Below are 26,845 nucleotides of genomic sequence, written 5' to 3' on the forward strand. Positions count from 1 at the left end.
CAATCCAAAAGCTGACAAACCAGCTCCTCTATTTTTCCAGGCCTTGAAAAAACCTAAATGACACTACAGATTTTTTAAAATTAAAATACAATAAAATTAATCATTTTTATCTCGGTGTATAATCTGAACTTAGGTACAGATGTATGTAACCAGCAATACAAAGAAAGTAAAAGTGTTAGTCATTCAGTTGTGTTCGACTCTTTGTGACCCCTTGGACTGTGGCTCACCAGACTCTTCTGTCCATGGGATTCTCTGGACAAGTATACTGGAGTGGGTTGCCATTTCCTTCTCTGGGGGATCTTCCTGACCCAGGGATCTAATCTGGGTCTCCTGCATTGCAGGCAGATTCTTTATTATCTGAGCCACCAGAGGTCAGTAACCAGCAATATAAATAGGATACAAATCATTTTCAGCACCCTAAAAAAAAATTTCCCCATGCTATGCCCTTCTAATCATACCCTCTCTATACCCATAACCCCTGTTTTGCCTCCTACAGACTTATCTTTTGTGACTATCAAATAAATGAAGTCATACAGTATGTAATCTTTTAAGACCAGCTTCTTTTATTTAACATAATGCCTTGGAGAGTCATCCAAGTTGTCACATGTATCAAAAGTCTGTTCCTTGTTACTATGAATAGTAACATTTTTGTTTATCCATTCAACCCATGGAAGACATTGGGCTATTTTCAGTTTGGGGCTATTATGAATAGAACTGCTATAAACATTCATGTAAATCTCTATCTGGATAGATACCCAGGTGCAGAATTACTAGATCCAGAATAACTATTGTTAATGAGGTTTAAAGTAGGTAACACCTTGGCAATATACCTTCTATTGCCACATCAAATACAAGCAGAATGCTTAAGTAGTGGGTTGATAGAGCAAAACTTGTAAAGATAGCACACAAATCACTGAAATTATAGAAACAATATACTCAACTATTAGTTAGTATGTAGAACCTGCACAATACCTAGTGATTAGAGAAGGAGAGTGAGGGATTTGGCTGGCAGAAGGGGCTAGCCCTCCTGTGGCTCAGAGAGCACCTCCTTGATTGGGGTAAGCAGGAAGCATGGTGGCCCCAAACTCCATTCCTGAAAATAAATGTGGAATCATTATGTGGCTCTCACCATGGGTCAAGGCCCACAATTTACACACCCTAAGGCTGCCAAGTGTACTCCCAATGAGTTCCCAGGGTACCTAGTTATCTGCTATTCCATTCCAGATACATCAAATTTAAACTGATTTCTTTCTTTCTTTTTTCGTACCCCTATTCTGCTTTCAGCTAACTTCAGTCAACCAGAAATAAGTCTAATTGCTAACCAAACAGAAAAGTCTAACATCATCAATTTGACCTGCTCATCTATGCAAGGTTACCCAGAACCTCAGGGGATGTATGTGAATCTAACAACTAAAAATTCAACTATCACCTATGATGCTGTCATGAAGAAATCTCAAAATAATATCACAGAACTATACAATGTTTCTATCAGCGTGTCTTTTCCCATCCCTCCTGAAACAAATGTGAGCATCATCTGTGTCCTGCAACTTGAGCCAGGGAAGATAATTTTATCCCTACCTTGCAATATAGGTAAGCCTGCTTCCCCAGACTCTTCTTTTTATCAGGTATAATACACAGATGGGTAAGGCAGATCATCCAATGTCCCCTGCTTGCCAGGAAGCCTCCAACTGGGCCATTTTAGGATAATGTAAGGAAGGACCTAGACAGACAGCTCCTGTTTCATCTGACTGTTACAAGGTACAGGAGGCTATGAACCTATGGTGCATTTAAGGACACATATTCTTTTCTCTGATGCTGACTTGGTGTTTTGGGCTGCCTTTTGATAGAAGATTTTGAAGTTTAGGTCAGAAAATGCAGCATTTCTCCAGGCTAGAATTCTCTCATTCATTAAAACACACACACGTGCATACATACATGTTATGAATACAGGACCATTCTAGACATTGTTGGTGGCAGAGGAGAAAACCAAAAGGTATAAGACATACTCTCTGCTCTCAGGAACCTTCTTATAGAACCAGAACCCCATGATGTACACACACGGTAAACTGGATTTAAAAAGACTGAATTGGAATCTAAATTATATCCTATGGAAATATACAACTAAATTTAAAAACAAGGGTGACTGACAATAAGATTTACAGGCATTCAGAGATAGGCAAGTTCCTAAAGGAAATGGGATCTTATATTACCATAACAGAAATAACTGGGCTGAATAAGTGTGATAAAGAGATGACAGGTACTTGTGGTGGCTTCTGAAAATTCTGAAACAGCATCCAGACTTGGGTGGTTAGAGGGCCACAACCAATTAGTAGTACCTGCCGTGGGCACAGGTAGTGGTGGCCATCCGTACACATGTGTCAAGGAAACGCTCAGAAGCAGAAATGCTTGTGGCATGTTGATGGTGTAGTGTGGTACCAGTCCCACTGGAGGAAAGGGGTGAAATTAAGCAGTGCCCACTAATAGGAACCTGCGATCTTAAATTCCTGGCTTTGCCCTGGAATATGTCCCTATTTGAGGCTCCACTTCTGAGGAGTGGTAACTGAAAAATTCTTCTGAAATAAAGGTGGTCTGCACCCACATTGCCTTCAACACTGCTTATTCCAATCCCAACCCTTCCCCCCACCCATCAGCCTTCTGCTTGCCTTGGCCCCCCTCCTCCAGCTCTGGCCCCTTGGTTTGCCCCCTCCTAAGCATCCCTCCAGTTCCTTGCTCCATCCTCTGGCTTTGATGGCTCCCTCTCCTGGTGTCTCATTGTTTAAATATAACTTGGCCTCCAGATGCATTCTTTTTTGTGTATATATATATATATATTGTTGTTGTTGTTTTTTAATTTTGGGTTGCACTTGGTCTTTGTTGATGCATGCAGGGGCTACTCTTCCTTGCAGTACAGGGGCTCTAGGCACATGGGCTTCAGTTGTGGCATGTGGCCCCTAGAGTGGGAACTCAGTAGTTATGGCACATGGGCTTAATTGCTCCGAGGCATGTGGAATCTTCCTGGACCAGGAATCAAACCCATGTTTCTTGTATTGGAAGGTGGATTCTTAACCACTGTACCCCCAGGGAAGTCCCCTTGCATGCATTCCTATGGACAGCCCCTGGGGCCCACCCCCACCAGTCAGCTTAGCTGTACCAGTAGGCCAGTCCTCTCTCCTGATGCTGATTTCCTTCTGATTACCTCTGACTCTTAACAGTTAAGTAAATGGCATGGTCACTCTACCTGTCCTGGTTGCTTCTACTATAGCCTCTCTTGGGCTGATAGAAGCCTCTCCCACACTGTCCTGAGACTTAGAAACTTCTTGAAGCTGCCACCATCACCACAGATGAAACACCCTGCAGATCTCTGCCATGACTCCCACAGGTACAGGGCCCTTCTACCACTACAGCCTCATCATGGCTCACCTTTCTGCTGCTTCTCAACTGCTACCAAAATATTCCTCACTGCCACCATATTCAGAAATGTTTCAGCTCCAGCTGCCTCAGGAAGATGGGGCTTGCCTCTCTGGGTCCCTATTCTCTGGCTAGATCAGAGATAGGTTAGGCCCCACATCAAGGAACATTTTTGGGGTATCCAAAGGTGGCAACCTCCATGACAACAAGTATTACCCTCCTTTACTGGGATGCCAGACAGGCTCAAGTGAGGTTAAACTGGGACAGACTCAAAAAGTATTGAATGTGACCTGCAGTGTCAACAACTCCTTTTCTTAAGGTCCCAGGAATTCGGTGTGGGTCCACAAACTGCCCCTAAGCTAATGGGAAGTCAACTGGTCCTAGTCTTCTGTTATTTGAGATTAACTACCAGACCTGTTCTCATAAATGTCTATAAAATGGGCCACTCAGCTCTATTTCTCCTTCCCAAAGCCTATTTTACTAACTTCTTGGAAATTTAGGCATCCATGAACAAGGAAGTAAGTCCTGATTTCTCAGGAGCTGACTCTGACCCTGATTCCTTAGGGCATTAAGAAATATCAAAGGTTTACCGTAGGTGGGACATATTGAAAGCTATGTTGAGAAAGTCCACTGTGACATCAGGGGGACAAACAAATAAATGTGGAGACTGGAGGCCTGTGAGGCGGCTGTTGTGTTTGTCTGGGTGAGAAGTGTCTGGAGCCTGATATTCAGATGATATTGGACAGAGGACTTATTCTAAGGGAAAATTCAGGACCATGGAGGGGGTTGAGGAAGCAGGATGCTGCCAAGCTGACTGTACCTTCAGAGCCTCAGTGCACGTACATTGCCCAGATTCCACAACCAAGGGCCAAGTTGACCCTCTTCTAGATCAGGGTCATTGTCATCCAAGCCTCTGGGAAGGGAAGGCAAGACAGCTAGTCCAGGCAATGGATCAGAGTTTCTGGCTTGGTTCTCAGTCAGCTGCTGAGGCCCTGAGACTGGGATTCTCTATGGCCAAAATCATGTGAGTTTCAGGCTCCTCTGGCAGTAGAGCCCTGAGGAGATGCTGGCATGTCAAGAAAGAGAAGAGAAGTAATTATAAAACTTTTATAATCAACCTTCCTGGCTGATTGCAAACTTGGGTTCATTTCTAGATGCAAAGTCACCTGTGCCAAGCCCCCCTGTCCCAGACCACATCCTCTGGATTGCGGCTGTACTTGTAACAGTGGTCATTGTGTGTGGGATGGTGTTTCTAACACTAAAGAAAAGGAAGAAGCAGCAGCCTGGCCCCTCTAATGAATGTGGTGAGTCAGTGCTTGTCCTCTCTGCAGATTGCCACTTTGCAGCTGTTTCCTGATCAGCTGCCTTCTGGAGCTCCCTGGCTGAGCCCAGGCCGGCAAAGAGTCAGCAAGTTTTTGGAGGAAAAGGTTCTCCCAGGATCTGGAGCCCATATAGATGGGAGTAAGAGCCAATAAGGTGGCTCTGGGTTTCCAGGAAAGGCAACGTTTCTAACCTAAGGTTTACAAATGTACTCCTCATTTCCAGACAAAGCTAATTGTTTCTTGGTTTACCTACTTCATGAGGTCACTGTGAGAATTCAACAAAGTAAAAGGGTGAAAACTCTCCTAAACATTCATGATTATGGACCTGATGGTGTTCAAGCAAGGATGTTTGGTGGGAGAAGGGGAGGATTAGGTGGACATAAGATTTTCCTTCTCATCTATTAAAAGTCTTGGTTTCCTAAGAAGTAAGTTAGATGAATTATGCCCCACTGACTTTAAACTATAATATTAATTCTTAATGATTACCAAGTATAACATATCCATTACCACATACACTGAACATAAAGATTGCCTAAAGTTCCACTAGTAAGAAAAAAAATGATTATGCAGACAACATTTTAGTGTATATCTTCCAGATTTTTCTATATATTAATCTGTTATTTTTCCACAAATGGGATAGTACTATGAGGACTGCTTTTCACAGTTTAGATAATGTAATATACTGTTTTCAAACTGTTTTATACTAAATGTCGGAAGATAATTTTTAGTGCCACTAAGTATTATTCTGTAGCATCATTTAAAATGGTTCCAACATACTCCATTATGTGGATACACCTTAATTGATTTAACTAAGTCCTTTCTGTTGGACATGTGGGTTGCTCCTATAGGTTTTCTATTGCAAACAGCACTGCATTGAGTAGCCTCCTCATTGACTTCTGTTGTAAAAATGTCCTATGTTTAATGTGAGCAAAGTGGTCCCTGTCTTTATAAGAATCCCATGCCTGTTTGTGATTAAGGCTGGTTTGGATGATGTTGTAAGATAAAGTTGGACTTTATCTCACTAATTGCCTCCAGTAAAAGTTTGGTTGGTGCTAATGATTAAGGTAAAACCTCCTAACTCATTTATGGTAAAAAGCACAAGATAAGTAATGCTTCTGGTCAGCATCTTAAGATTTCAGGTACAGATTTTAAGAAAATAAATAGATGACATTAGTAGTCATTCATTTCATCCTGTTGTATTTCAAAAACAGTAAATTTGGAAGTGATCCCAATTTCAATACATTGACACAAAGCATATCGCAGAACCATTCAAACTGCCAAAGTACAGGGTGTACTGAGAGATTTCTGTGATATAAAAGTGTAAAATTCCCAGCACAGAGTCAGATTACAGATGTATCATGTTTGTCCAGGCTTTGACTTTTTAAAGCGAGAGTTTTTAACTTCTATTGCTCTCTCAATCTCATTGCCATTTAGATTTAGGTAAATGTGCAGATGCACCCCCTGCTTGGAAATAAGATGTCTCCTAAATTTGCTTTTCCAATGGAATGATTAGCTTATGCAGGCTTCCCAGACAGCTCAGTGGTAAAAATCCACCTGCCAGTGCAGAAGATGCAGGAGATTAGAGTTCGATCCCTGGATCAGGAAGGTTCCCTGCCAGAGGAAATGTCCAAGAACAATCCCACAGAGGAGCCTGGCTAGCTACAGTCCATAAGATCACAAAGAGTTGGTCATGATTTAGTGACTGAGAACCCACATGCTATAAGCTTACAAATGAAACAAAGCAAAGGGATGGAGGAAAGGCAAGTAAAAATGTTTCTTCCCCTAATAAGCAGTCAGAAAAAATTCAGGAGACTAGATAAGGAAGTTAAAGAGGACATGTCTGTACACATGAGAGTGTTGGAAGGATGTTCAAGAAGCTATCTGTTGCGTTTTAGATGGTCACATTGAGATATGAGTGTTAAAAGGCAGAAAACCACAAGGGAGAGCGTAGTACATACACAAGCCTCTCAAGAATATGACAGAAAATACTGGTAGGAAACATCATTTGGTCAGATAGTCACCTGTGCCAGCAAATTTGGTCAAAGAGAATAGCCTTGATATCACTGGAGAAGGGAGAGGTACTAGGGAACCGGGCCACATGGATATGAGATGTCCGTAAAAGCGGGTTCTATAACTTTAGCAATGTCTGCACTTGCTTGTGGATACCCTTGGCATTGGCTATATGATAGGCAGAATAATGCCACCAACAAGATATCCATCTCATATACCCCAGAATATATAATAAGTTATCCTACATGGAAAAAGAGATTTTTCATATATGATTAGTATAAAATGATGGGATTATCCTGGATTATCCAGGTAGACCCAATCTAATCATGTGAATCAGAGAAGCTTTCCCATCTGGATTAGAAAGATAAAATAGAAGGAGAGAGCCAAAGCTTGAGGTAAGCTGAACCCACCATTGCTGCTCTTGAAGACAGAGGAAGGGGCCCTGAGCCAAGAAATGTGGATGGCCTCTAGAAACTGGAAACGGTCCTCAGCTGGCCATGAAAGCAAGCAAGGAAATGGGAATCTCAGTCCACAAGGGACAAAATTCTGCCAATAACTATGGAAACAGTCATGACCTATCCACAGAGAAACAAGCTTACTGATGAGTAGAAATTTCTCCAACAATGCAGCTTCCTCCTAATCCAATATTCCTTTTCTCAGGGTACACAACTCTCCAACTAACTAACTTGGTGTCAAAAGTCCTTTCCAGTGTTTGGTATTTCCAGTTTTTCTCTTCCTTGGCCATACATATTTACCCTTTTTAGGTTGTTAAATGAATAAAAGGGAAAGGCCATGGTTGTTTTAGCTGGTTTCTTATCCCTCTTCTCTATTTTGGTTTTGTCAAATAGGGCAGTGAAGGCATGAGAAATTGCAACCTTCAATTACTGTCTTTTCCCAATCAGAAGTTACCCTGTCAGCTTACCTATTGGGGAGAAAGACTAAAATAGCTCCTCTTAAAGTTTTACTTCCTCATTTGTGTCTTGTGTGACTAAAATTTGTATTATAATAGTGCTTAGCAACCTCCAGTTTTTATAACTTGCCCCCCTCCACCAAATCTGGGACAGTCTCAGCTCTTTCAAGAATGATTTCTTAAAGGACAAATGTAGTTTCCAAAATAAATCATTTTAACCATTTAAACAGAAACTTTCACAGGGTTTAAAAAATGAAACCAGGAGACCTCTTCATATCTATCCTTCAAAATGCTAAATTTGAAATCAAATCCAAAAGTTTAGAATCCATCTTCTTACTGCTGCTTACATTTTAAAACAAGCCTTTTAAAAAATGGTGGTGATTTTGTGATGAGTATGAAAGGATAATATAATTATTTGTGTTAGTGTACAGATATCCTGAAGTACTATATTCACCTATAAGCACTGTTATTTTTAAGAGAAACTTTGACAAAAATAGAACCTAGCTAGATTTATAAAGTATCTGGAAGATCAGTCAAATAAGAAATAACTGAGAATGCTCAGCCAGGACAAAAAGCCTTAAGGAGTACACAAGTGCTCCCTTTAAATATCGGAAAACTGTCATAGGGTGCAAGATCATACTTAACTGAGGCTCTAAAGGACATCTTAATGACAAAGGTTATAAGAAGGTAGAAGGAAATAAGAGGTTTTTCTAACAATTAAAGCTCTTTTAAAATTATATAGAAGACATAGACTTCTCTTTCCTCCCGTGAAGGATTAACTGTTATAGAAATTGCCCTCCTGCAGTAAACAACTAGAATCAGACAAAATATATGTGACAATTGTTTTCAGACTTTGGACAACAGGCTACAGAAAACTGTAGTCCCTAAGAGAAGGGAAAAGATGAGGTGAGCCCTGTGATTGTCCACAACTTACTGGATGGAGTCAGTTTCTAGGTTGCTCTGAAGGCAGGGGGAGCCCTAATACCAAACAAAACTAGAAAAAGACATTACAAGACAAGAAAACCACATATGGCCCTTGTGAACATAGATGCCAAAATGCTCAACAAAATTAGCAAATGAAATTTAGCGATGTATGAAAATATTAGACAACATGATTAAGTGGGATTTATTCTAATAATATAAAGTAAGTTCAACATCCAAATAGCAAGCAATGAAATTCAACATATTGAAAAACTAAAAAGAGAAATCATGGGGATACCTACCAAATATGTGTCAATAGATACAGAAAAAGCATTTGGGAAAATTAATACTCATTCATAATTTTTTAAAAAAAAGATAAACTCCCATAAAAGTAGGAATACTCTTGAATTGAATTTAAAGGACATCTACCAAATCTTTTGTTAGCATTATATTTAATGATAAAAGACTGCTTCCACCTAAGATTAGGAACAAGGCAAGTGTGTCACTCTCCCTGCTTTTGTTCAACGTTGTGCTGAAGTCCTAGCCAGTGCTACAACTCTAGAAAAAGAAATAAAAGGCATACATATTGCAAAGAAAGAGGTAAAACTGCCTTGTTTTGGCAGGTAAGATGAGTATGTTTATAGAAAAGCCTAAGGAATCCATTAAAAGCTATTAGAACTGATTGAGTGTAGCTAAGTCACAGGATACAAGGTCAATACACAAAATCAATCGTTTTTCTATATACTAACAACAAACAATTGTACATTGAAATTTTTAATACCAATTAAGGTAGTCTCAAATAATGTTAAAGGCTTTGGAATAAATTTTTATAAAAAAACAAGTACAAGATACCTATATATATATAGTGAAAACTAAAAAACATTACTGCTGACAGAAATCAAAGTAGATCTAAATAAATGGAGAATTATGCAATGCTCATGGTTTAGAAGACTAGCTATTAAGATAAAATCTTCTCAAATTGATATTTGATTTCAATGCAATATTAAAATCCTGGCAGACTCTTTAGTAGAAATTAAAAAGCTTATTCTAAAAGTTATATGGAAATGCAAAGGATCTACAATTGCCAAAATAATTATGAAACATAAGAACAAAGATGGAAGACTTATACTACCTAATTTCAAGATTTATTTTACACCTACAGGAGTCAAAATGGTGTGACATTGATGAAAGGACAGGCAAATCAACCAATGGAACAAAATAGAAGGTCAAAAAATAAACTCACATGATTTTGTCAACTGATTTTGACAAAAGTGCCAAGTTAATTCCATGCTGAAAGGATAGATTTTTCAACAATTGTATTGGGTCAGTTAGATATCCAAATGGTAAACTGTGGACCTGGACACCCAAAAAATATCTCGAAGTGGGTTATAAACCTAAAATAAGAGATACAATTAAAAGAATTTTGAAAGAAAACATAGAAGAATTTTGTGAGCTTAGGTTAGGCAAATCTTAGGACACAGTAAGCACAAATTGTACTATAAAAAGATAAGATTTGTAAACTGAACTTCATCAAAATTAAAAATTTTGCCCTTTGACTTTACAAAGAAAATGAAAAGTCAAATCACAGACTATGACAAAATGCTTGCAAAATATACATATAATAAAGAACTTATAGGCAGAATATATAATTATGTGATGCTATTCAATAAGAAGATAATTCATATAACAAAAGTCACAAAGCAAAAGATTTAAAAAAATACTTAACATAAAAAGATACACAAGTGGCCAATAAGCAACAGTCACACAGTCGTGTCATTAGTCATTGGGGAAACACAAATTCAAACAAATAATGAGCTACCACCATCCACCCACTAACAGGGCTAAAATTTGAAAGACTGGTAAATATCAAATGTTGGAAGAGGATATGAAGCAAATGAAATTCTCGTGTTCTTCTATACAACCCAGCAATCCTAGGTAGTTATCTATGAGAAACAAAGACATATGTCTACACAGACACACACACACACACACAAGTGTCCATAGCAGCTTTCTTCATAATGCTGAAAACCTGACATGCTGAATTTTTACAGTTGGTGAATAGATAAACAAATGGTGGCATATACATACAAGGAAATATCTCTGAGCTATAAAAAGGAATGGGCTACTGGTAACATGAAACAGCATGAATAAATTTCAAAAATATTATGCTATGTGAAAGATACTTGGCACGAAAAGACTACACATTATATGATCGTACTTACATGAAATCCTAGAATAAAGCAAAACTGTTGTGGCATTAAGCAGATCAGTGGTTAGAGGGGATGGGTGGGAGAAAGAAATTGATTGAAAAGGGCCAGAGGGCACTCTTTGTGCTTATATAAATGTTCTATATCTTGGTTATAATGGTAGTTACATGACTGCATACATTTGCTAGACTCAGCAAAATCTGTATGGAAAATGATTGGATTTTACTGTGTATTTTATCTCAATAAAGCTGATTATTTTCAGTTACATACACATAAACAGAACCGCTAAAGACAGGAAGTGTTCAGAACCATCAGGATTGTTGAAACGACTGCTGTGGTCTCTAAATTCCTCCATGGACCCTGGGTTAACAACCCCTGCTGTGAGGCTCTCAGTGGGATAATAGCACCATCACAACTGTCAACCCAGAGAAATTTTCTCCCTAAGTTGCATCAGTAGTAAGTCCATGCCAGTAGTAACTCAGGCTTTGGAAGGTCTAGCTCACTAGAGATTTCCCACTTGATCCTGTCCATACAATATTGTGTATTATTTAGTAGCACCAGTTGGATAACCCAGCAGGGTGTCAACATATTCAATATTTCCTTTTCTGCCTCCTTCCAAACCTTACTTTCAGAAAAGGACTGGAAACTTTTTTCCCCATCATTAAATGTTTGCTAAAACTATATGTGGTACACCTCTCAGTAGCATTTTTATTTTAGTAAAGAATAGAGCTATAAGTAAAACCTATCCCCAGTGTTAGAACTTAAGGCACAATGAGCAAAAGAAGGCATTTACTTTTGGGATGAAAGAAGCTCCTTCTCAGTCCCCGTGAAATTTCATCAAGGAACCCTCTATTCCACATATATGGCAACAACAATTTTCTCTGGGTCCTAGGACTTAGGAGCCTCTTCAAATTTTCCCTCTTTTAGTATCTATGGGAAATACATTTTCTGAAGTTGTTTTTGTCTCTTTAAGAAATCATCAAAGTGGAGGGGAAAGAGAGTGAACAGACTGAGAAAAGGTGAGTTCTGACTCTACAACATTATTGAAAGAGGTACAATCCCCAGAGTCTATAATTTAACTAGGCTTGGTATGAGGCATGCTGGGACCTCAGCATACATGGAGAGGAAAAAGAAAGTGAGACTAGTTTGGACTTCGAGAAAAACATCCTGGCTATAAATGGATGGCAGTGTGCCCTGTGCACAGTGCCCAGGGGTCATGGCAAGCTCAGCTGTCCTCAAGGGAAAAAATTACCAAAAGGGTCTGATGTGATGAGCATAGAATGCATCTTATTCACCATGGCAACCCCAGTACCTAGCACAATGCCTGGACCAGTGGGTGTCCTACATTTGTGGGATGAATAAATACATAAGTGAGAAGTGATAATAGGTACCCTTTAGCCTCAATGTCTTTGCATCTGCTGTGCCCTCTGCTTGGAATGTTCTTTGCCACTTCTATACCTCATTCTTCAGATCTTGACTTAAGCTGAACTTTCTTAAAAACCCTTCCCAAACTAGATTATGTCATCCTGTTATAGTATCTTATGGATTCCTGTGCTTTTTCTTTATAGCACCAGGTTACACTTATATATTGGTATAAGACTAAACTCTATAAACTTAACCAAATTAAACTCTACAGAGGGCAGGGAATGTATCAGTGAAGGTCATCACTGTGCTGCCAGAACCTAGCAAAGTGTCTGGCATATAGTATAGTAGGTACTCAATAATTTTTTTAAACTGCGAAATTGAAACAGCAAATACGCTTGAATCTATAGAAAGTAGCTTTTTAATAATACTAACAGTTTTCAGTAGTTGTAATTTTCATGGTGAATATTCATTGAAAGATGATGGGATTTATTTATAGAATTTACAATCTAATGGTTTGACGAGTATATAAAATGTTGAAAGGAGTTTTGTGGAAAAATAAACATTGTTCATCGGAGTTTTAGTCTCTCTTACGTTTGCTTTCAGCTGAGGAACAATTTTTTGTTTGATTTGTATTTATTTTTCACTTATTTAGCTTTCTTTGTAGATACTTTACCTAATCAAATCCAAATAAGAACAGCACTTAAGTAACCCTAAATACGGCATGGGGAGAAATGTGTATATCCTTTCCTTTACATTATCTTTTGTTCACATATGAGGGCTATGGAATGCAGAATTTGGTGAGGTGATTTTTTTCTATTTTAAGGGGTTCAAGTTTTCAGTTTTTTTATGTAATTTATTTAAACAAAAGAAAAAGTTATTTTGTTTTAGTTTAAATAAACCATTTCTCCCACCTCCCTACCCCAACCCCACCTCTAGCAGCCATCAGTCTGTTCTCTGTATCTGAGAGCTTGATTTTTTAATTATTTATTTTTTTTACTTTTAAATTCCAACATATAAGTGAAATAATACAGTATTTGTCTTTCTCTGTCTGATTTATTTCACTTAGCATGATACCCTCAAGGTCCACCCATGTTTGTCACAAATAACAAGATTTCATTCCTTTTTTGTGGCTGAGTAATAGTCTACTGTCTGTGTGTGTGTGTGTGTGTGTATAAGTTACAATTTCTTTACCCATCATCAGTGAACACTTAGGTTGTTTCCATATCTTGGTTATTAAAATAGATATTTCTTGAAAGAATGGATGGATGCATGGAGGAATACACAAAGATTCCTGCCAATCCACCTTTTCACACAATGAGGCAGTCAGATTGTACCTCCACACACCATGAGAAACTGGGCTCTCAAGAATATTGAGGCACTAGTCACACAGTCATGAGGTTAAAGCAACCCTAAGTCAAAAAAAGACAGTCATGACCCCAGAGTACATTGCTTCCAGTGTGCCCGGCACTCACCTGGATATACCAGATACTGTGAGTCTCAGAATCCTGGATGGAGCTGTGCTCCCTTGTCAAAGCCAGCTCAGAAAAGGTCTGGAAGAGCCTACAGAGGAAAGGCACCAGGGAATCAGCATCTGGCAGTGGCAGGCCCAGATAAAAATCAGACAGAGTAAATAGGAAGCATGGATGGCACATCTCTTCAATAGTTTATTTCTCCTCATTGCTATTGCAATGCCATTGCTCATTCCTATGTTATATTCCATTGCTGAAGGCTAGAAAAAGAAAGTAGCTCTGTGAAAAAGAATACTGTGGCTCTAGAAAAATAATACTGTGAAATCTCACTGAATTCTTTTCTCTATTTTTCCAGAGTAGAACTCCAAGAACCTGACAGATCTGATGAAGTCCAGTGTGATGTTAACATTTCAAAGACAGCCTCAGGCAACAAAAGTGCTACAGATTTTTAATTAAAGAGTAAATGCCATATAACTATCTGTTTTTATATGCTTTCCTTTTCAAGTTTTGACTGACCTTTTCTTGTCTCTCTTAACCTTCTCAGAAGGCAAGAAAATATTACTATTAATATTAGCAGGGGGCTTCAGAATTCCCTCCAAGTAAAATAGCCTCCTACCATGCCAGCTCTGCTCTCATTGACAGGAGCAGATTTTAACTGTTTCTTTTCATTTCAAAACACACTTAAGAGTCAAGCCTATCTAACTGATTCCTGGCTCAGGAATCATGTGTGAGATTAACAACTCATGTTTCAGATTTGGTCTCTTTTCTTAATTTTATAAATAATGTTTTATGTAGAACTCCCAATTCCTGGAATCGTGGCTTTTATCTACTCTGAATCTCAGATAGCACCTCATTCCATCTTGTATACCTGTGACTGAACAACTACCTTTTCAGTCTGGGTGGGAGTTATGTATTTTATGGCCTTATAATGTTTTGAAGTATAGAGAAATATGTACTATAATAATGTAATTACTGAGAAAAGTCCACACTCTGCTAAGGAGTTCTGGTCCCTCTGTGAGGGTCAGTAAGGAAAATGATGGTCCAACGTGCTGACAACAATGACCAGACCAACTCAAAATCTGGGAAATTAGAGAGACAGAGAAGGAACCAGTTCTGTAGCCACTACCATCGGGGCCGATGCTAATATTAAGGAGGATCCACCTGCCCAAGAAGCTACTGCTGAGCCTTAGCAAAGACTGTTGGATAAAGCTGAAGAATGCTGTGCATAATAAACTCTGCTTCTCTTCTTGGGGGAGAAAAATGAGACAGTGACCTGGGCCAACTGTGAGAGAGCCAATAGAGAGATCACAATACTCAAAACAGGAAAAAAAATGAAAGCTATTGACAAATAGAAATGCAAATGAATGTTCAGTGTGTGCAGTTCTTCAACAAGCCCCGGGAAGAACAACAGATGGACAGTCTATCCAAATAGACCTAAGGCCGACAGCAGTATCCTTGGAGGTTGGGAGGGGTTTTGATAATAGCCAGGTTGTTGTAATGTTTCACCAGAGCTGGGGAGGAAGAGCTATCTTCTTAATAATGGGGTGATGGAAGGAGGCCTAGGTCTCTTTCAATGAATGACTTATAGTGAAGGAGTTGAAACAGAATTAAGAGGACCAAGATGCACATTGCCCAGAGGCTGACTAAGCCCATACCAGCTGTCCCAGAGCAGGGCTCTGGGGACTGTCTATGTATCATCTCTCAACAACCGGAAAACTGGGCACAGGTGAGGAATATAGTGGCCCAGTGGAAATGAGTTAGGAGACCCTGGCTCTAAGACAGCATCATTAATGGATGGAGAAGCCTCAGTCCAAACCTAAAGAGAACTTTGGGAGGCCCACGCTACAGAAAGTAGTTCTTATTCTATATTTTGTTGTTGTTGTTCAGCTGCTCAGTCATGGCGTGTTTATTTTACATAAAGGACCCTGAAGGGTTGTAGATGGCTACGCTAGCCATGCTTGAACCTGTAATAGTTACAGTTATGTTCTCTGCCTTGCCCTTGCCTTCATTAGGCTCTAAGCATCTTCATTAGACTCTAACATGTTGTGTGTGTGTGTGTGTTTTTTAACTTTTTAGTTTATATTGGGAGATAGCTGATTATGTTGTGGTGTTTTTGCGTGTACAGTAAAGTAGTTCATTTACACATACACATGTATCTAGTCTCAATAAATTTCCATTAGAATGATGTGTGCTAAGTCGCTTCAGTCGTGTCTGACTCTTTGCGACCCTATGGACTATAACCCTCCAGGCTCCTCTGTCCACAGGATTCTCCAGGCAAGAATACTGGAATGGGTTGCCATGCTTTCCTTCAAAGGATCTTCCTAACTCAGGGATCAAACCCCTGTCTCAGACATCTCCTGCATTGGCAGGTGGGTTTTTTACCCCCAGCACCACCTGGGAAGCCCATTAAAATGATGTAAAAGTCTAAATTTTCTACTTCAGCAATACTTACAGTCTGACATCACTCCCTCTATCCTCCTAAGTTATGTCTTTCCTCTTGATAGTGCTAAGATAGCCCCAGTCTCCAGTCACCTAGCTAAAAGCCCCGACTCACTCCAAACACTTTCTTCTTCCCTTTCCTTTAACCATTGGATAAGTAAGAGTGTCTTACATGATTCTATGTTTATCTAGGTACTGAGATATAAGGGGTGTTGTTTCTCAGGGTAACCAGGAAATCTGAAGTTAAGGAAGGGATACTTGCCTTTCAGTTTGTAATGTTTTATACCATGTAATGTGTGATTGTATGTACATTAAACAAAAGCTTAGTGTAAAAATGTATTCCTTGAAAATACTTTGATTATAAAATAAATGCATATAACTGTATTGTATATTTGAAAGTTGCTGAGAGTACATCTTAAAAGTTCTCATCACAAGAAGAAAATTTTGTAACTATGTGTGGTGATGAATGTTAAATTGTTGAGGTGATCTCTTAATAAATACTATGTCAAATTGTTATGTTCTACACATAAAGTGAATACAGTGTTATATGACAATTATATTCCAATTAAAAATAAATACATGGCATATGAGAAGAGCCAGGGAAACTGTGTAAAAAAGAAAATTATCCAGGCTGTATGAGGGCATGGATGTGTCTAACTTCTTCACCAGTGAATAAGATAGTACCTAAGATAGGCACCTAAGATAGTATCTCAAAATTATTTGTATAAGGACTGAACAGAGCATTAGCATATCCTCTGGTGAAAACATCTCCTCTTGTGTATTAAATTCTGTAGGCCTTCCATGTTCCAAGTCTGGGAGAAAGAACCCCAAGTAAGGTGAAAAGTGATCATGAGGTGTAATAACAGTACTAGCTATTATTACTGGTGTTTGTTCTGTACCAGGCACTCTTATAAACCTTTAAACTCACTATCCCATTTAATCTTCACAACAACCCTATGATGAAGGTACTGGGCTCTTTTGCCCATTTTGCTGATGAGGAAACATAGGCAAGGAGAGGTGAAAATGATTTACCCAAGGTCATTAACTTAGTGAGTGACAGAGCTGGGGAAAATTTTGTGAATCGTGGCCCCTTCCACCCTTTTATTTCCCAGCCTTGTGTTTTCTGGCCAGGGGACAGGCAGCATTTTAATTGATTGCCAGTTGAGTGTCCACACTCCATCTTACACTACACTACCTCAGCCTTCCAAAGGTGGTGCCTCCAGAAGACCCATCACTGAATTTTCCAGGAGCCATTCCATCATCTTATAAGTCCAGAATATGTGGGTGATAAGGCACATGACATGACAAATGCATGATTAGAGAAAACATGAGCTACTGTTGCTGACTCTAATTCCTCTCCTACCATCCCTGTCACTTATTACTCTTTTGCAATCCACCCTCCTCTGCCATTCTGAAGCCAGTTTCGTCTACTCAGTGTCCTCATGTTTGTGAACCCAGACTAGAAAGCAAGGAGTCATCTCTGACCACTGCCCTCTGGCCTTTCTCTCGGCACCCACTGCCCACTCCCACCCACCTGCCACATCTGGTCATCACCAGGCCAGGCAAAGATTCCTCCAGCTTTAGCATCCACCCCCTCTTTTCTCATTCAGGCTCTTATTTCCTCATCCTGAGAACATGACAATCACCAATAAAATAATCCCAGTCTATTGTCTCTTACCCTACATTTTGTCCAAACATCAAAAGGAACAAGGCAATAAGTAGGAAGGTCTCCCTCACATTCCTTTTCCTTAGCCACATGAAGACAGCTCTGATCTCCAGCTTCTAATGCATCTTTCCATTGATACAGTATGCTTATATATGTGTGTGTGTCAATGTTTAGTGTGAATATACATATACATACACATATGTAATATATATATATACATATACATATGTAATATGTATATACATATACATACATAATTATACATACAAATAAATACTAAATGAATGACCTTGAGTAAATCATTTTGACATCTCTGTGCCTATGTTTCCTCATTAGCAAAATGGGCATAATAGTAGGAGGGCTTCCCTGGGAAGCCATCTTTAGGTCTTTCCTGTTGGGCTGGTGGTTTTCCAATATCTTGCCTGAAAGATGGAAGTCTCTCTGCCAGAATTTTGGGAGAAAAGTGAGAGAAGAGGGGGATATGTGCACATGTGACTGTGTATGTGCTAGTGGTGGGATATCTGCAATCTTTATTCACTCTGTGTAAATTTACTTTGTCCATATGTTTTCAGTATGGTAACACCATTCTCAAATGTGTGAGATGTCTTTTTTTCAAACACTTTCTGCTTTTCCATCTCCAGCTAACAAGACTCCAGATTTCTGCCAGGGTGGGAGAGGAAAGTTGCCCAGTAGTGCAGAGTGGGAAAAGAGAGCTCAGCTTCTCACGTAACTTTTACCCAGTCTTCCTTGTTTGGTCCCTCACCCTCATCCTCAATTGGTTCCCAGTCCTGCTGTTTCCTGAGGCTTTTGATAACCCTAGGGTATAAACTGGGTTGTTTCTTGGTTTCCACACTGACAGGAAAGATTTGGCTATCCTTCCTTGCTAAGTTAGTTACCAGGCATCCATCTATTTTTCAGATTCCAAACTGTTGTCTCCTTTCATATTCTTGTACTTGAAATTAAAAAACAGGAACTTCCCTGGTGGTCCAAAGGTTAAGAATCCACCTGCCAATGCAAGGGACATGGGTTCGATCCCTGGTCTGGGAAGATCCCACATGCCACGGGGCAACTAAACCTGTGCGCCACAACTATTGAACCTGTGCTCTAGAGCCCAGGAGCCCCAACTACTGAGCCTGCATTCTAGAGCCTGTGCTCTGCAACAAGGGAAGCCACCACATTGAGAAGCCCGCTCACCACAACTACAGTAGCCCCTTCTCGCTACAACTAGAGAAAGCCCATGCACAGCAACAAACATGCAGTGCAGTCAAAATAAATAAATATAAACTTTTAAAAAGAAATTTAAAATAATTTTTTTTAGTTTTAGTGGAATTTCAGGAGGCAATGGAATTAGATGTGTATATTTAATTTACCCTCTTACTTGGAACTCCACTATTCAAAATTTTCAAGGACTTTACCATTGACTGCCTTCAGTCTAAAATCCAAAGTCATCAATAATGTGACTCTAAACTAATTCAATTCTTTACCAACTTTATTTTTCCCCTCTTTTCATATTTGAATATCCATGATGCTGCCATCTTTAGCTACTAATAGTTTCCAAAATGTAGCTTGTATTATATTGGTTGTTTTCACCTGAGCTATTCTGTGTCTCTGGAATATATTTCTCCACATCTCCCTCTGCTTATTAGACTTTCGTTCACCATTAGAGCTCGGCTCAAATACCACTACTTCTGTTGGGCCACAAACCTTACCACTACCCAGGCTGCACACAATTAACACAATATCTTGTGATCCAAGAATACCCTTTCCAACAATAATTCATTCCTGTCCCAACACTTCCTTTCCCCACCAAGCACAACTCTGGCCACTATATAGAGCAGCTCCAGATTTCCCAAGGGGAACTAAAAGCCACTAAATAAGCACTTTTGTATAGCCCTGCTCCTAAACTTCTTGGTCTGGGCAGATTCATGCTCTATCTGCCAAATTCTCCCCAAACATCTTAGCTTTCAGCCACCTAATCACCTCCTGTCCTTGCCATACAAGTTAGATCTGACAATCAGCTCCACCTCCCAAGTTAGAACTTTAGTTTCCCACTCTAAGAATGACGTGGATTCACTCCCTTAAAAAAGCTGCCTCTGGCCACCCAGGATAATCATCGTCCCACCATCTCAGCCTTCCGAACCCATTATTTCAGAGCATTCACACTGAACCAGCTCCTCCCAGCCACCAGGAAGCAGGATTACAGAGTACATACTGGACTCTACATAGGAGGTAGTAGTATCTACTCTGAATCTACCCCTCAATTTTAGTAGAGATCCTTATTAACTAAAGTAAAACCTCTCATTTCATGAAACCATATAATTTAAGAGCTTAAAAGAAATCAAATAGTCCTTGGCCCTCATGAGAGATGGAGGCTGTGTACCAAGGATTTGGGAAGCAGGGTCTAGAGAGATGGGAAAGTGAAGATTCATTCAGATATGGGAGGGGTGATGGCTAGGTTAAATTAGGCTAGAAAAGCAAAAATATCCATTTAGAGCAACATGTCTAAAGTTTGCTACACTTTAAGTTTGCCAGCATGTAATGAAATGTTTCTAATTATGTAGGCAGTTATTTATCTGTTCCTTGTAACTTTCTGAAGAAAATATTTTTCTGCTAACAGTGCATTAACAAACATGAAGGATAAAAGGCATGATAATGAAGGAAACAAAAGAGATCAGAATCAGTAGTTTTCACATCTAATGAAGAAGCATATAAGATTTTGTACTTTTCAAATTATTTCTTATTAATCTACACTTTAAATTATAGTGAAAAATAAATTTTCCTTAGTGGACAAAGACAATACATCTCAGTATGTATAGTGTCCTGAAGTAGAGTCTCAATGAGAATCACAGAGCTGGGGAAACCATAGGTGCTATGTCTTGGATCAAGGCTGTCTACTAACGATGCTTTCAGAGAAAACTAGTACCCAGTCTCCTCATCCAGCATCAATTATGTTCTTTCCCCATTCATACACATTAATACACAAGATCAATGAAGTGAAGTATTTTTTATAAATAAGTGTAACTGGACAAAGATTAGAAGGCTCAGTACTTTATGAGTGTTTTTAGCATGGAAAGATGCCTTTTAAAAATATACATGAACTAATTTCAGAAAGTAGCTATCTGCCCTGGCAGTGGTCCCAGCTTGATACTACATGTGGCAAAGTGGCTTCTCTTCCCATGATCTGATTGTGAATCATTGTTTCTGAGATTAAATGCTGTGAACCCATGGATTCCCTAAATATATTAGGAGTCACTAAATAGTCCTAACAGCCTATTAGAAATAGAAGAAACATAGAAAGCATCAAGTAGAGCCCTTCCATTTTGTATGGCAAGTGAGGGCAGAGGAGAGGGATTCCTCTTTAAGCTTAAAAAGAGCTATGACCAGATGTCAGGTTCCCCAGCTTCAGTCAAAGGTACTTTCCACCTTACTGTGCCTTTCTGCACTTCCTATTAGCTAGACCATCTGGGAAAGGGGCACTGACAGCGTATAATGCACTAAGATCATAGACTTTGGATCAAGTAGACCTGACACTGCTATTAGTTGGCATGTGACCTTAGGCAAATTACTTAATCCTTCTGATTCTAGATTTTCTTATGTGTAATATAGGGTTAATAACACCTTTCTACCTACCTCACAGAATCAAGGGCAATCCAAAAGATTCAAGGATTATACAGTTAAAGAAGGGAAAGGAGAGGAAGGGGAGGGAAGGAAAGGAAAGGGGAGGAGCCTCAGCAAACAAGCAACTGGGTGTCTTGTTCTGGCAAGGTGGAGCTGGTGGTGGTAAGGGAGCATTAGTAGTGGGAGAAATGGGAACAGGAAGCCATCATGAAGTAATAGGGGTGGGTGTGGGTTCTTTCATATAACACGCCGCCCAGAAGTCCCTTCGCACCCTCATAAAAGCCAGAAATGCTCCTACAACACCTCCCACATCAGCCTCACTTGAAGAAGTCCCTCTCTCAGCATCTCGACACAGGACTGAGATGATTCATGCAATCATGTTATGCACGAGGGACTCTCAATCCTTACCGTCTGAGGCCACAGACGTCTTTCTAACATACCCTTTATACCTTTACATTTCCTTTAGTCAAGATTATTTCCAGACATGCAACTATATCTACTTCTCTGTCATGGTGGCAGAGGTCTGCCCTTACTAAATATAACATAAGATTCTAAGCAGTTGGGCTGAGAGGGAAAGAGGGATTTCTCAAGGGTCAGGGGCTCCCTGTTAAGATTTTGGATGACTTAGTCTTAAAGGGTAGTTATGCAGAGGATGGTTTGTGCGGGGAGAGGTGTGCAGAAAAAAAAAAAAAAAACAGGAAACTGACACACACAATTAGCTAAGGAGATGAACTAGGAGAAGCCTCCTAACATTTCCAGGCTAGATTACGGTGCTCATGCTCATCAGACTAAAGGCAGGATCAAGTATACTCGATTACAGAAGCAGATGCAAATTCAGGAAAATTAAAACTTAAGTGAGCTGCTTTAGGAGAGATGGACAACAGGAGTTCTCTGCACTAAATCATAATGGGAGGAAAGAAATCCTAACATTGGATATTAGGAAAGCTACATGATTCAGGCATAGCCAGTAGACTGAAAACAGATTAATCAATCACAGTCTTTGATTTAGTTGCCAAGGTGAAAAAAATCTTTTTTCTGTATTACCGACCCAGTATAGAGTTAGGGCAGAGGTTAACCTCACACATGAGAGACCAGAGACGCAGAGCAGGAAGCCAGGGCTCTGTGCTCCTAGAACACAGTTTACCAAAAAATTAAAACTCTTTCTAAAATTCATATTTGCAAACCAGAGCATATACCTGAAGCTTTTTATTAGAACAGGTCAGGGTATGGTTGCTGTGCTGACTGGTAACAGAAACTAGCTACATGCTGTTTCCACCAGTCCACCTGCCACTTTTTAACTGCACACATCACGTATTTACCCTCAGGCTTCACAGCCTCTGCAAGAACAGTTGAGCTGTGTCCGCTTGATGGGAAAACATCAAGCCCATTCCATTTAAAAAAATAAAAGACCAAATCAAACAATTAAATCAGTCCTTTCATATTTTTTTCCCTCTAAATTTTAATCTATTTGTTGAACTGTCTTGGAGTCACAGTCTCAGAGTATTACTTGAGACTCTCATTATCAATTTAAAAAGAAAGGAAAAAGAAGGAATGCTTTTTTAACATTAAAAATAAATCCTGTTCCTGTGTCCAAACCAGCCATGCATATTAACATGTGTGAATGTCCTAGAGGTTTAAAGTTTCAGCTGGAAAAAAAAAATACTGTAGCAAGACTTAAAGAAACAAGATGACAGATCAATGAGAATTTTAAGAATTTTTATTCTCCCTGAGTAATTGCTTATATTAAGAACTTAATAGAAATGGTTTGTTTGCAGCAGCAAATATAGGTAAGATATGAAGAAAATCTTCTATCAGGGTGGTTAGCATGGGAAACAATCGTCAAATCTCAGCCCTATGTAAGGGATCGATGTTGCCTCATTGCCATTGTCAGCGTCGTCATCCTCATAGCTATTTATTTTTTTAATTTTCTCTTAATTGGCAAAGCTGAACTATTAATACAGTGTTGTGTTAACTATTGCTGTGCAGCAAAGCCGCTCAGTTATATGTGCTGCTGCTGCTTCTAAGTCATGTCAGTCATGTCCAACCCTGCGCGACCCCACAGACGCAGCCCACCAGGCTCCTCTGTCCCTGGGATTCTCCAGGCAAGAGTACTGGAGTGGGTTGCCATTTCCTTCTCCACAGTTATACACATATACATTCTTTTTCATATTCTTTTCCATTATGGCTTATCACAGGATATTTAATATAGTTTCCTGTGCTATGCAGTAAGAATTTGTTGTTCATCATAGTTTTTTATTGAGCACACTATATGCCAGGCACTGTGTTAAAAAAAGCTTACATTGGGAAGAAGAAATGCTGCATTATCTTGTAGAAGTTAAAGAACTCATTTTAAGATGAGAAAGGAGAAGCAAAAAGAATGTGTAGTGATACATGATAGTATGAGAATTTAGAGAAGAAAAAAATTATGAGAGCTGCAGAACAGTGAGCAAATGTGTTACTATAGTGGGGTGACTTGGAGAGGTGCCGTCCAAACCCTAATTGTCCTATGCTAAGACTTGCATATAAGTAATCAAGAGGAAAGTCTTGGAGGGGAAAGAACTGATGATACTAGGGAATATCTCATGCTTAAGAAAGAGAGAACCCAGACACAGATGCTTGATTTAAGAATCATGGAACTATTGCCAAGAGAGGTACATAGATTTTGGGGAAACCAGAGTATCTGTCCCTGAGCTTGTCTGATTCATGTTTAACCTGATAATGGAGCCAGTCCTAAGGAGCAGATCTAGGAGGTAAAGCCTGGTGATAACATGCAGGCCCTGTTCCCGCCACACCTGAGACATATCTATTCCTGGGCTCTCCAGTTATGTTTCTCTGTCTCTCTCCCTCTCCTCTTCTCCTACCCCTTCTTTATTCCTCAGGTTGGTTTTATTCCTTAGGTCAGACTTTATGTTCTATAAAATAAAAAATGTTCCTAATTGAAACATCATAAAACAGAAAAACCTTGGTTCACCTGAGTCCAGCACAACCAATATTTTTAGGCCACTATCTTTGTCTCCCTAGCTTCATTTTTGGCCCAGATTTCTCTGTATGTTGGTTTCTTCTCCTGTTATGGGCAGACTCCTTCAGTGCAGCTGGGAAGTATGGCCACAGGGAACTCTAACTTATGCTGTCCAGAGCATCTTTTCTGTTAGCTCCAGCAGAAATATTCTTGAGAGGAAGTTGATTGGACTTGTTTGGGTCCCACGTTCATCCCTAAAATAGTAACCATGGCCAGGGATTTTTGACCTTATGAAACAGGTCCAAGTATTATTCTCCTCTCCTCCCTCCCCAATGCTAGGGGAATGGGGTCAACCCAAATTTAAATACATGGAATTGGGGAAAGGCAGTGTACTGGATGTTGTTGGTGCTTTGCCCAGTCCCCCTTTATCTGTGCTGATCCCTCAGATGCTGTGAATGTTGACTGACAACAAGCCACAGATGCCCTCTCTGAGACTTGCCCTTGGCCAAGTAGGAACCTCCTCCCCTAATTCTCTTAAAGTCGGGCTTTGTTCATTGTGAGTTTGGGGAGTTAATTTTGATTTGTTTAAAATGTTACATTGGGGGCAGTTGGAGGGAGGTTCAAGGGGCAGAGGACATATGTAAGTATGAAGCTGGTTCAGTTTGTTGTACAGCAGAAACTAACACAATATTGTAAAGCAATTATATGCCAATTAGAAAGATAAAATATTACATTAAAATATAATTCATCTTGATTACTGAGATCTTGGTACCCCTTTAACCTTACTTTGCTCACCTCATCCTAGTCCTGCCCTGGCTAAGAAGCCACACTCCAGCCCTCTGCCATCCCCTCTGGGAGCAGACCTGCTGTTGCTGCTGCTGCTAAGTCACTTTAGTCATGTCCGACTCTGTGTGACCCCACAGACGGCAGCCCACCAGGCTCCTCTGTCCCTGGGATTCTCCAGGCAAGAACACTGGAGTGGGCTGCCATTTCCTTCTCCAATGCATTTAAGTGAAAAGTGAAAGTGAAATCGCTCAGTCGTGTCCGACTCTTCAGGACCCCATGGACTGCAGCCCACCAGGCTCTTCTGCCCATGGGATTTTCCAGACAAGAGTACTGGAGTGGGTTGCCATTGCCTTCTCTGGGAGCAGACCTAGGCAATGATTAACTCATGTAGGGGTACAAAAGGTCAGCCCCCTTGCCTCAAGATAGAGCTAACTCTGCAGTAGAACTTTGCTCTAGAGCTCCCCGTGGAGTCAGATTCTATAGCTAGTCTCCCGCTAGGACCACATTTCTGCTGATTTTCATTCCTGCCCTGTTCCTGCCTTCCTCACACTCTCTTTTACTGAGAACATTCATGGAAAGTTACTTGGATAAGATTCCCTGTCTTCAGAGAATTCTACTAAAGCTGGTTAATAACAGGAAGGGTCCTAGGATGTAGTGTGCTTGCAATCTAAGTCACTAAGTCATGTCCAACCCTCTGAGAACCCATGAACTATAGCCTGCCAGACTCTTCTGTCCACTGGATTCTCCAGGCAAGAATATTGGAGTAGGTGGCCATGCCCTCCTCAAGGGGATCTTCCACAACCCAGGGATAAAACCCGTGTCACTTATGTCTCCTACACTGGCAGGAATCTTTACCACTAGTACCCTCTGGTAAGCCACTAACGGTAAGATTTTTGTAGTTGGATTACTCACCAACTGGATAACAATAAGGACTAGATGAGACTGTCTGGATGCTGGTGGTAGTAGATCACTAAGACTTACCTGTAGTGAGCTATAAAAGGATACAGGTGCAAGGGGATGTAGTAACTGGTACAATGTCCTAGCATTAAAGTCACCTGAAAAATCTCTTAAAAATTCCTAATGAAGATCACACCTAAGACTGACAACGTCACAATTTCTTGGGATAGGACACAGACACCAGTATTTTTAGAAGCTCCCAGATAATTCTAATATGTTGACAAATTCAGGTACTACTGTGTCAGGCTATTGAGGGGTATGGGAGCAACAATAACTATAAGGAAAGGGCAATGGAATCAGATGGTTGTTGGTAATCACTATTGATTCTTTGCAGAGAGAAAATAAAAGGCTCAGCTGTATTAATTAACAACTTCAAGCAGTGAAAAGGGCCAGAGTATTTCCTTGGCAGCATTTAAAAAGACCCTCATATCCTGCAGCTGGAGGGGAGACACAGCTGAAAATCAGCCTGAGGATTTAATGAGAGCTTTGAATTGCCTGAAACCTCAGGGCCTAAGAAGTGACCAACTCTCCCTTGTTGGAAGACAGAACTTCCGCCGCTGAAAGGATATAAAGAAACCTCAAATGAGGCAATAGAGTCACCAGATAATGTGCAAGATGTGCAGTTAAATTTGAATTTCAGATAAACAATGAGTAATTTTTTTTAGTATCCTAATCTTCTGTATCCTGTTTTTTTGTTGTTGTGTGTGTGTGTGTATGCTAAACTTGGCAACCATACCTTCAAGGCAATCCTTATCCTCTCCAGGAACTGTTCCTACCTCCATCTGGCCACCAGACACATAGTTCAGAC

At 39.9% G+C, this 26,845-nt stretch overlaps 1 protein-coding gene across 10 annotated transcripts in view; it reads left to right on the forward strand.

Moving 5' to 3' along the window:
- The window catches only part of CD86 (CD86 molecule), a 66,825-nt gene extending 50,262 nt beyond the window's left edge, over window positions 1-16,563 (forward strand). For 5 of the 10 annotated variants that reach the window (XM_043473120.1, XM_043473119.1, XM_043473122.1 and 2 more), the window contains exons 4-7: window positions 1,285-1,590; window positions 4,563-4,712; window positions 11,752-11,797; window positions 13,968-16,563. In XM_043473120.1, the coding sequence (XP_043329055.1) occupies window positions 1,285-1,590; window positions 4,563-4,712; window positions 11,752-11,797; window positions 13,968-14,064 (599 nt within the window). In that variant the 3' untranslated portion in view covers window positions 14,065-16,563. Of the gene's footprint in view, window positions 1-1,284; window positions 1,591-4,562; window positions 4,713-11,751; window positions 11,802-13,967 lie in introns of those variants that run through there. The other 5 variants (XM_043473124.1, XM_043473123.1, XM_043473127.1 and 2 more) reach the window with 4 other exon arrangements.
- The last annotated feature ends 10,282 nt before the right edge of the window (window positions 16,564-26,845 follow it).

The sequence above is a fragment of the Cervus canadensis genome, chromosome 7 (genome assembly GCF_019320065.1).
Source record: "Cervus canadensis isolate Bull #8, Minnesota chromosome 7, ASM1932006v1, whole genome shotgun sequence".
NCBI classification, from domain to species: domain Eukaryota; kingdom Metazoa; phylum Chordata; class Mammalia; order Artiodactyla; family Cervidae; genus Cervus; species Cervus canadensis.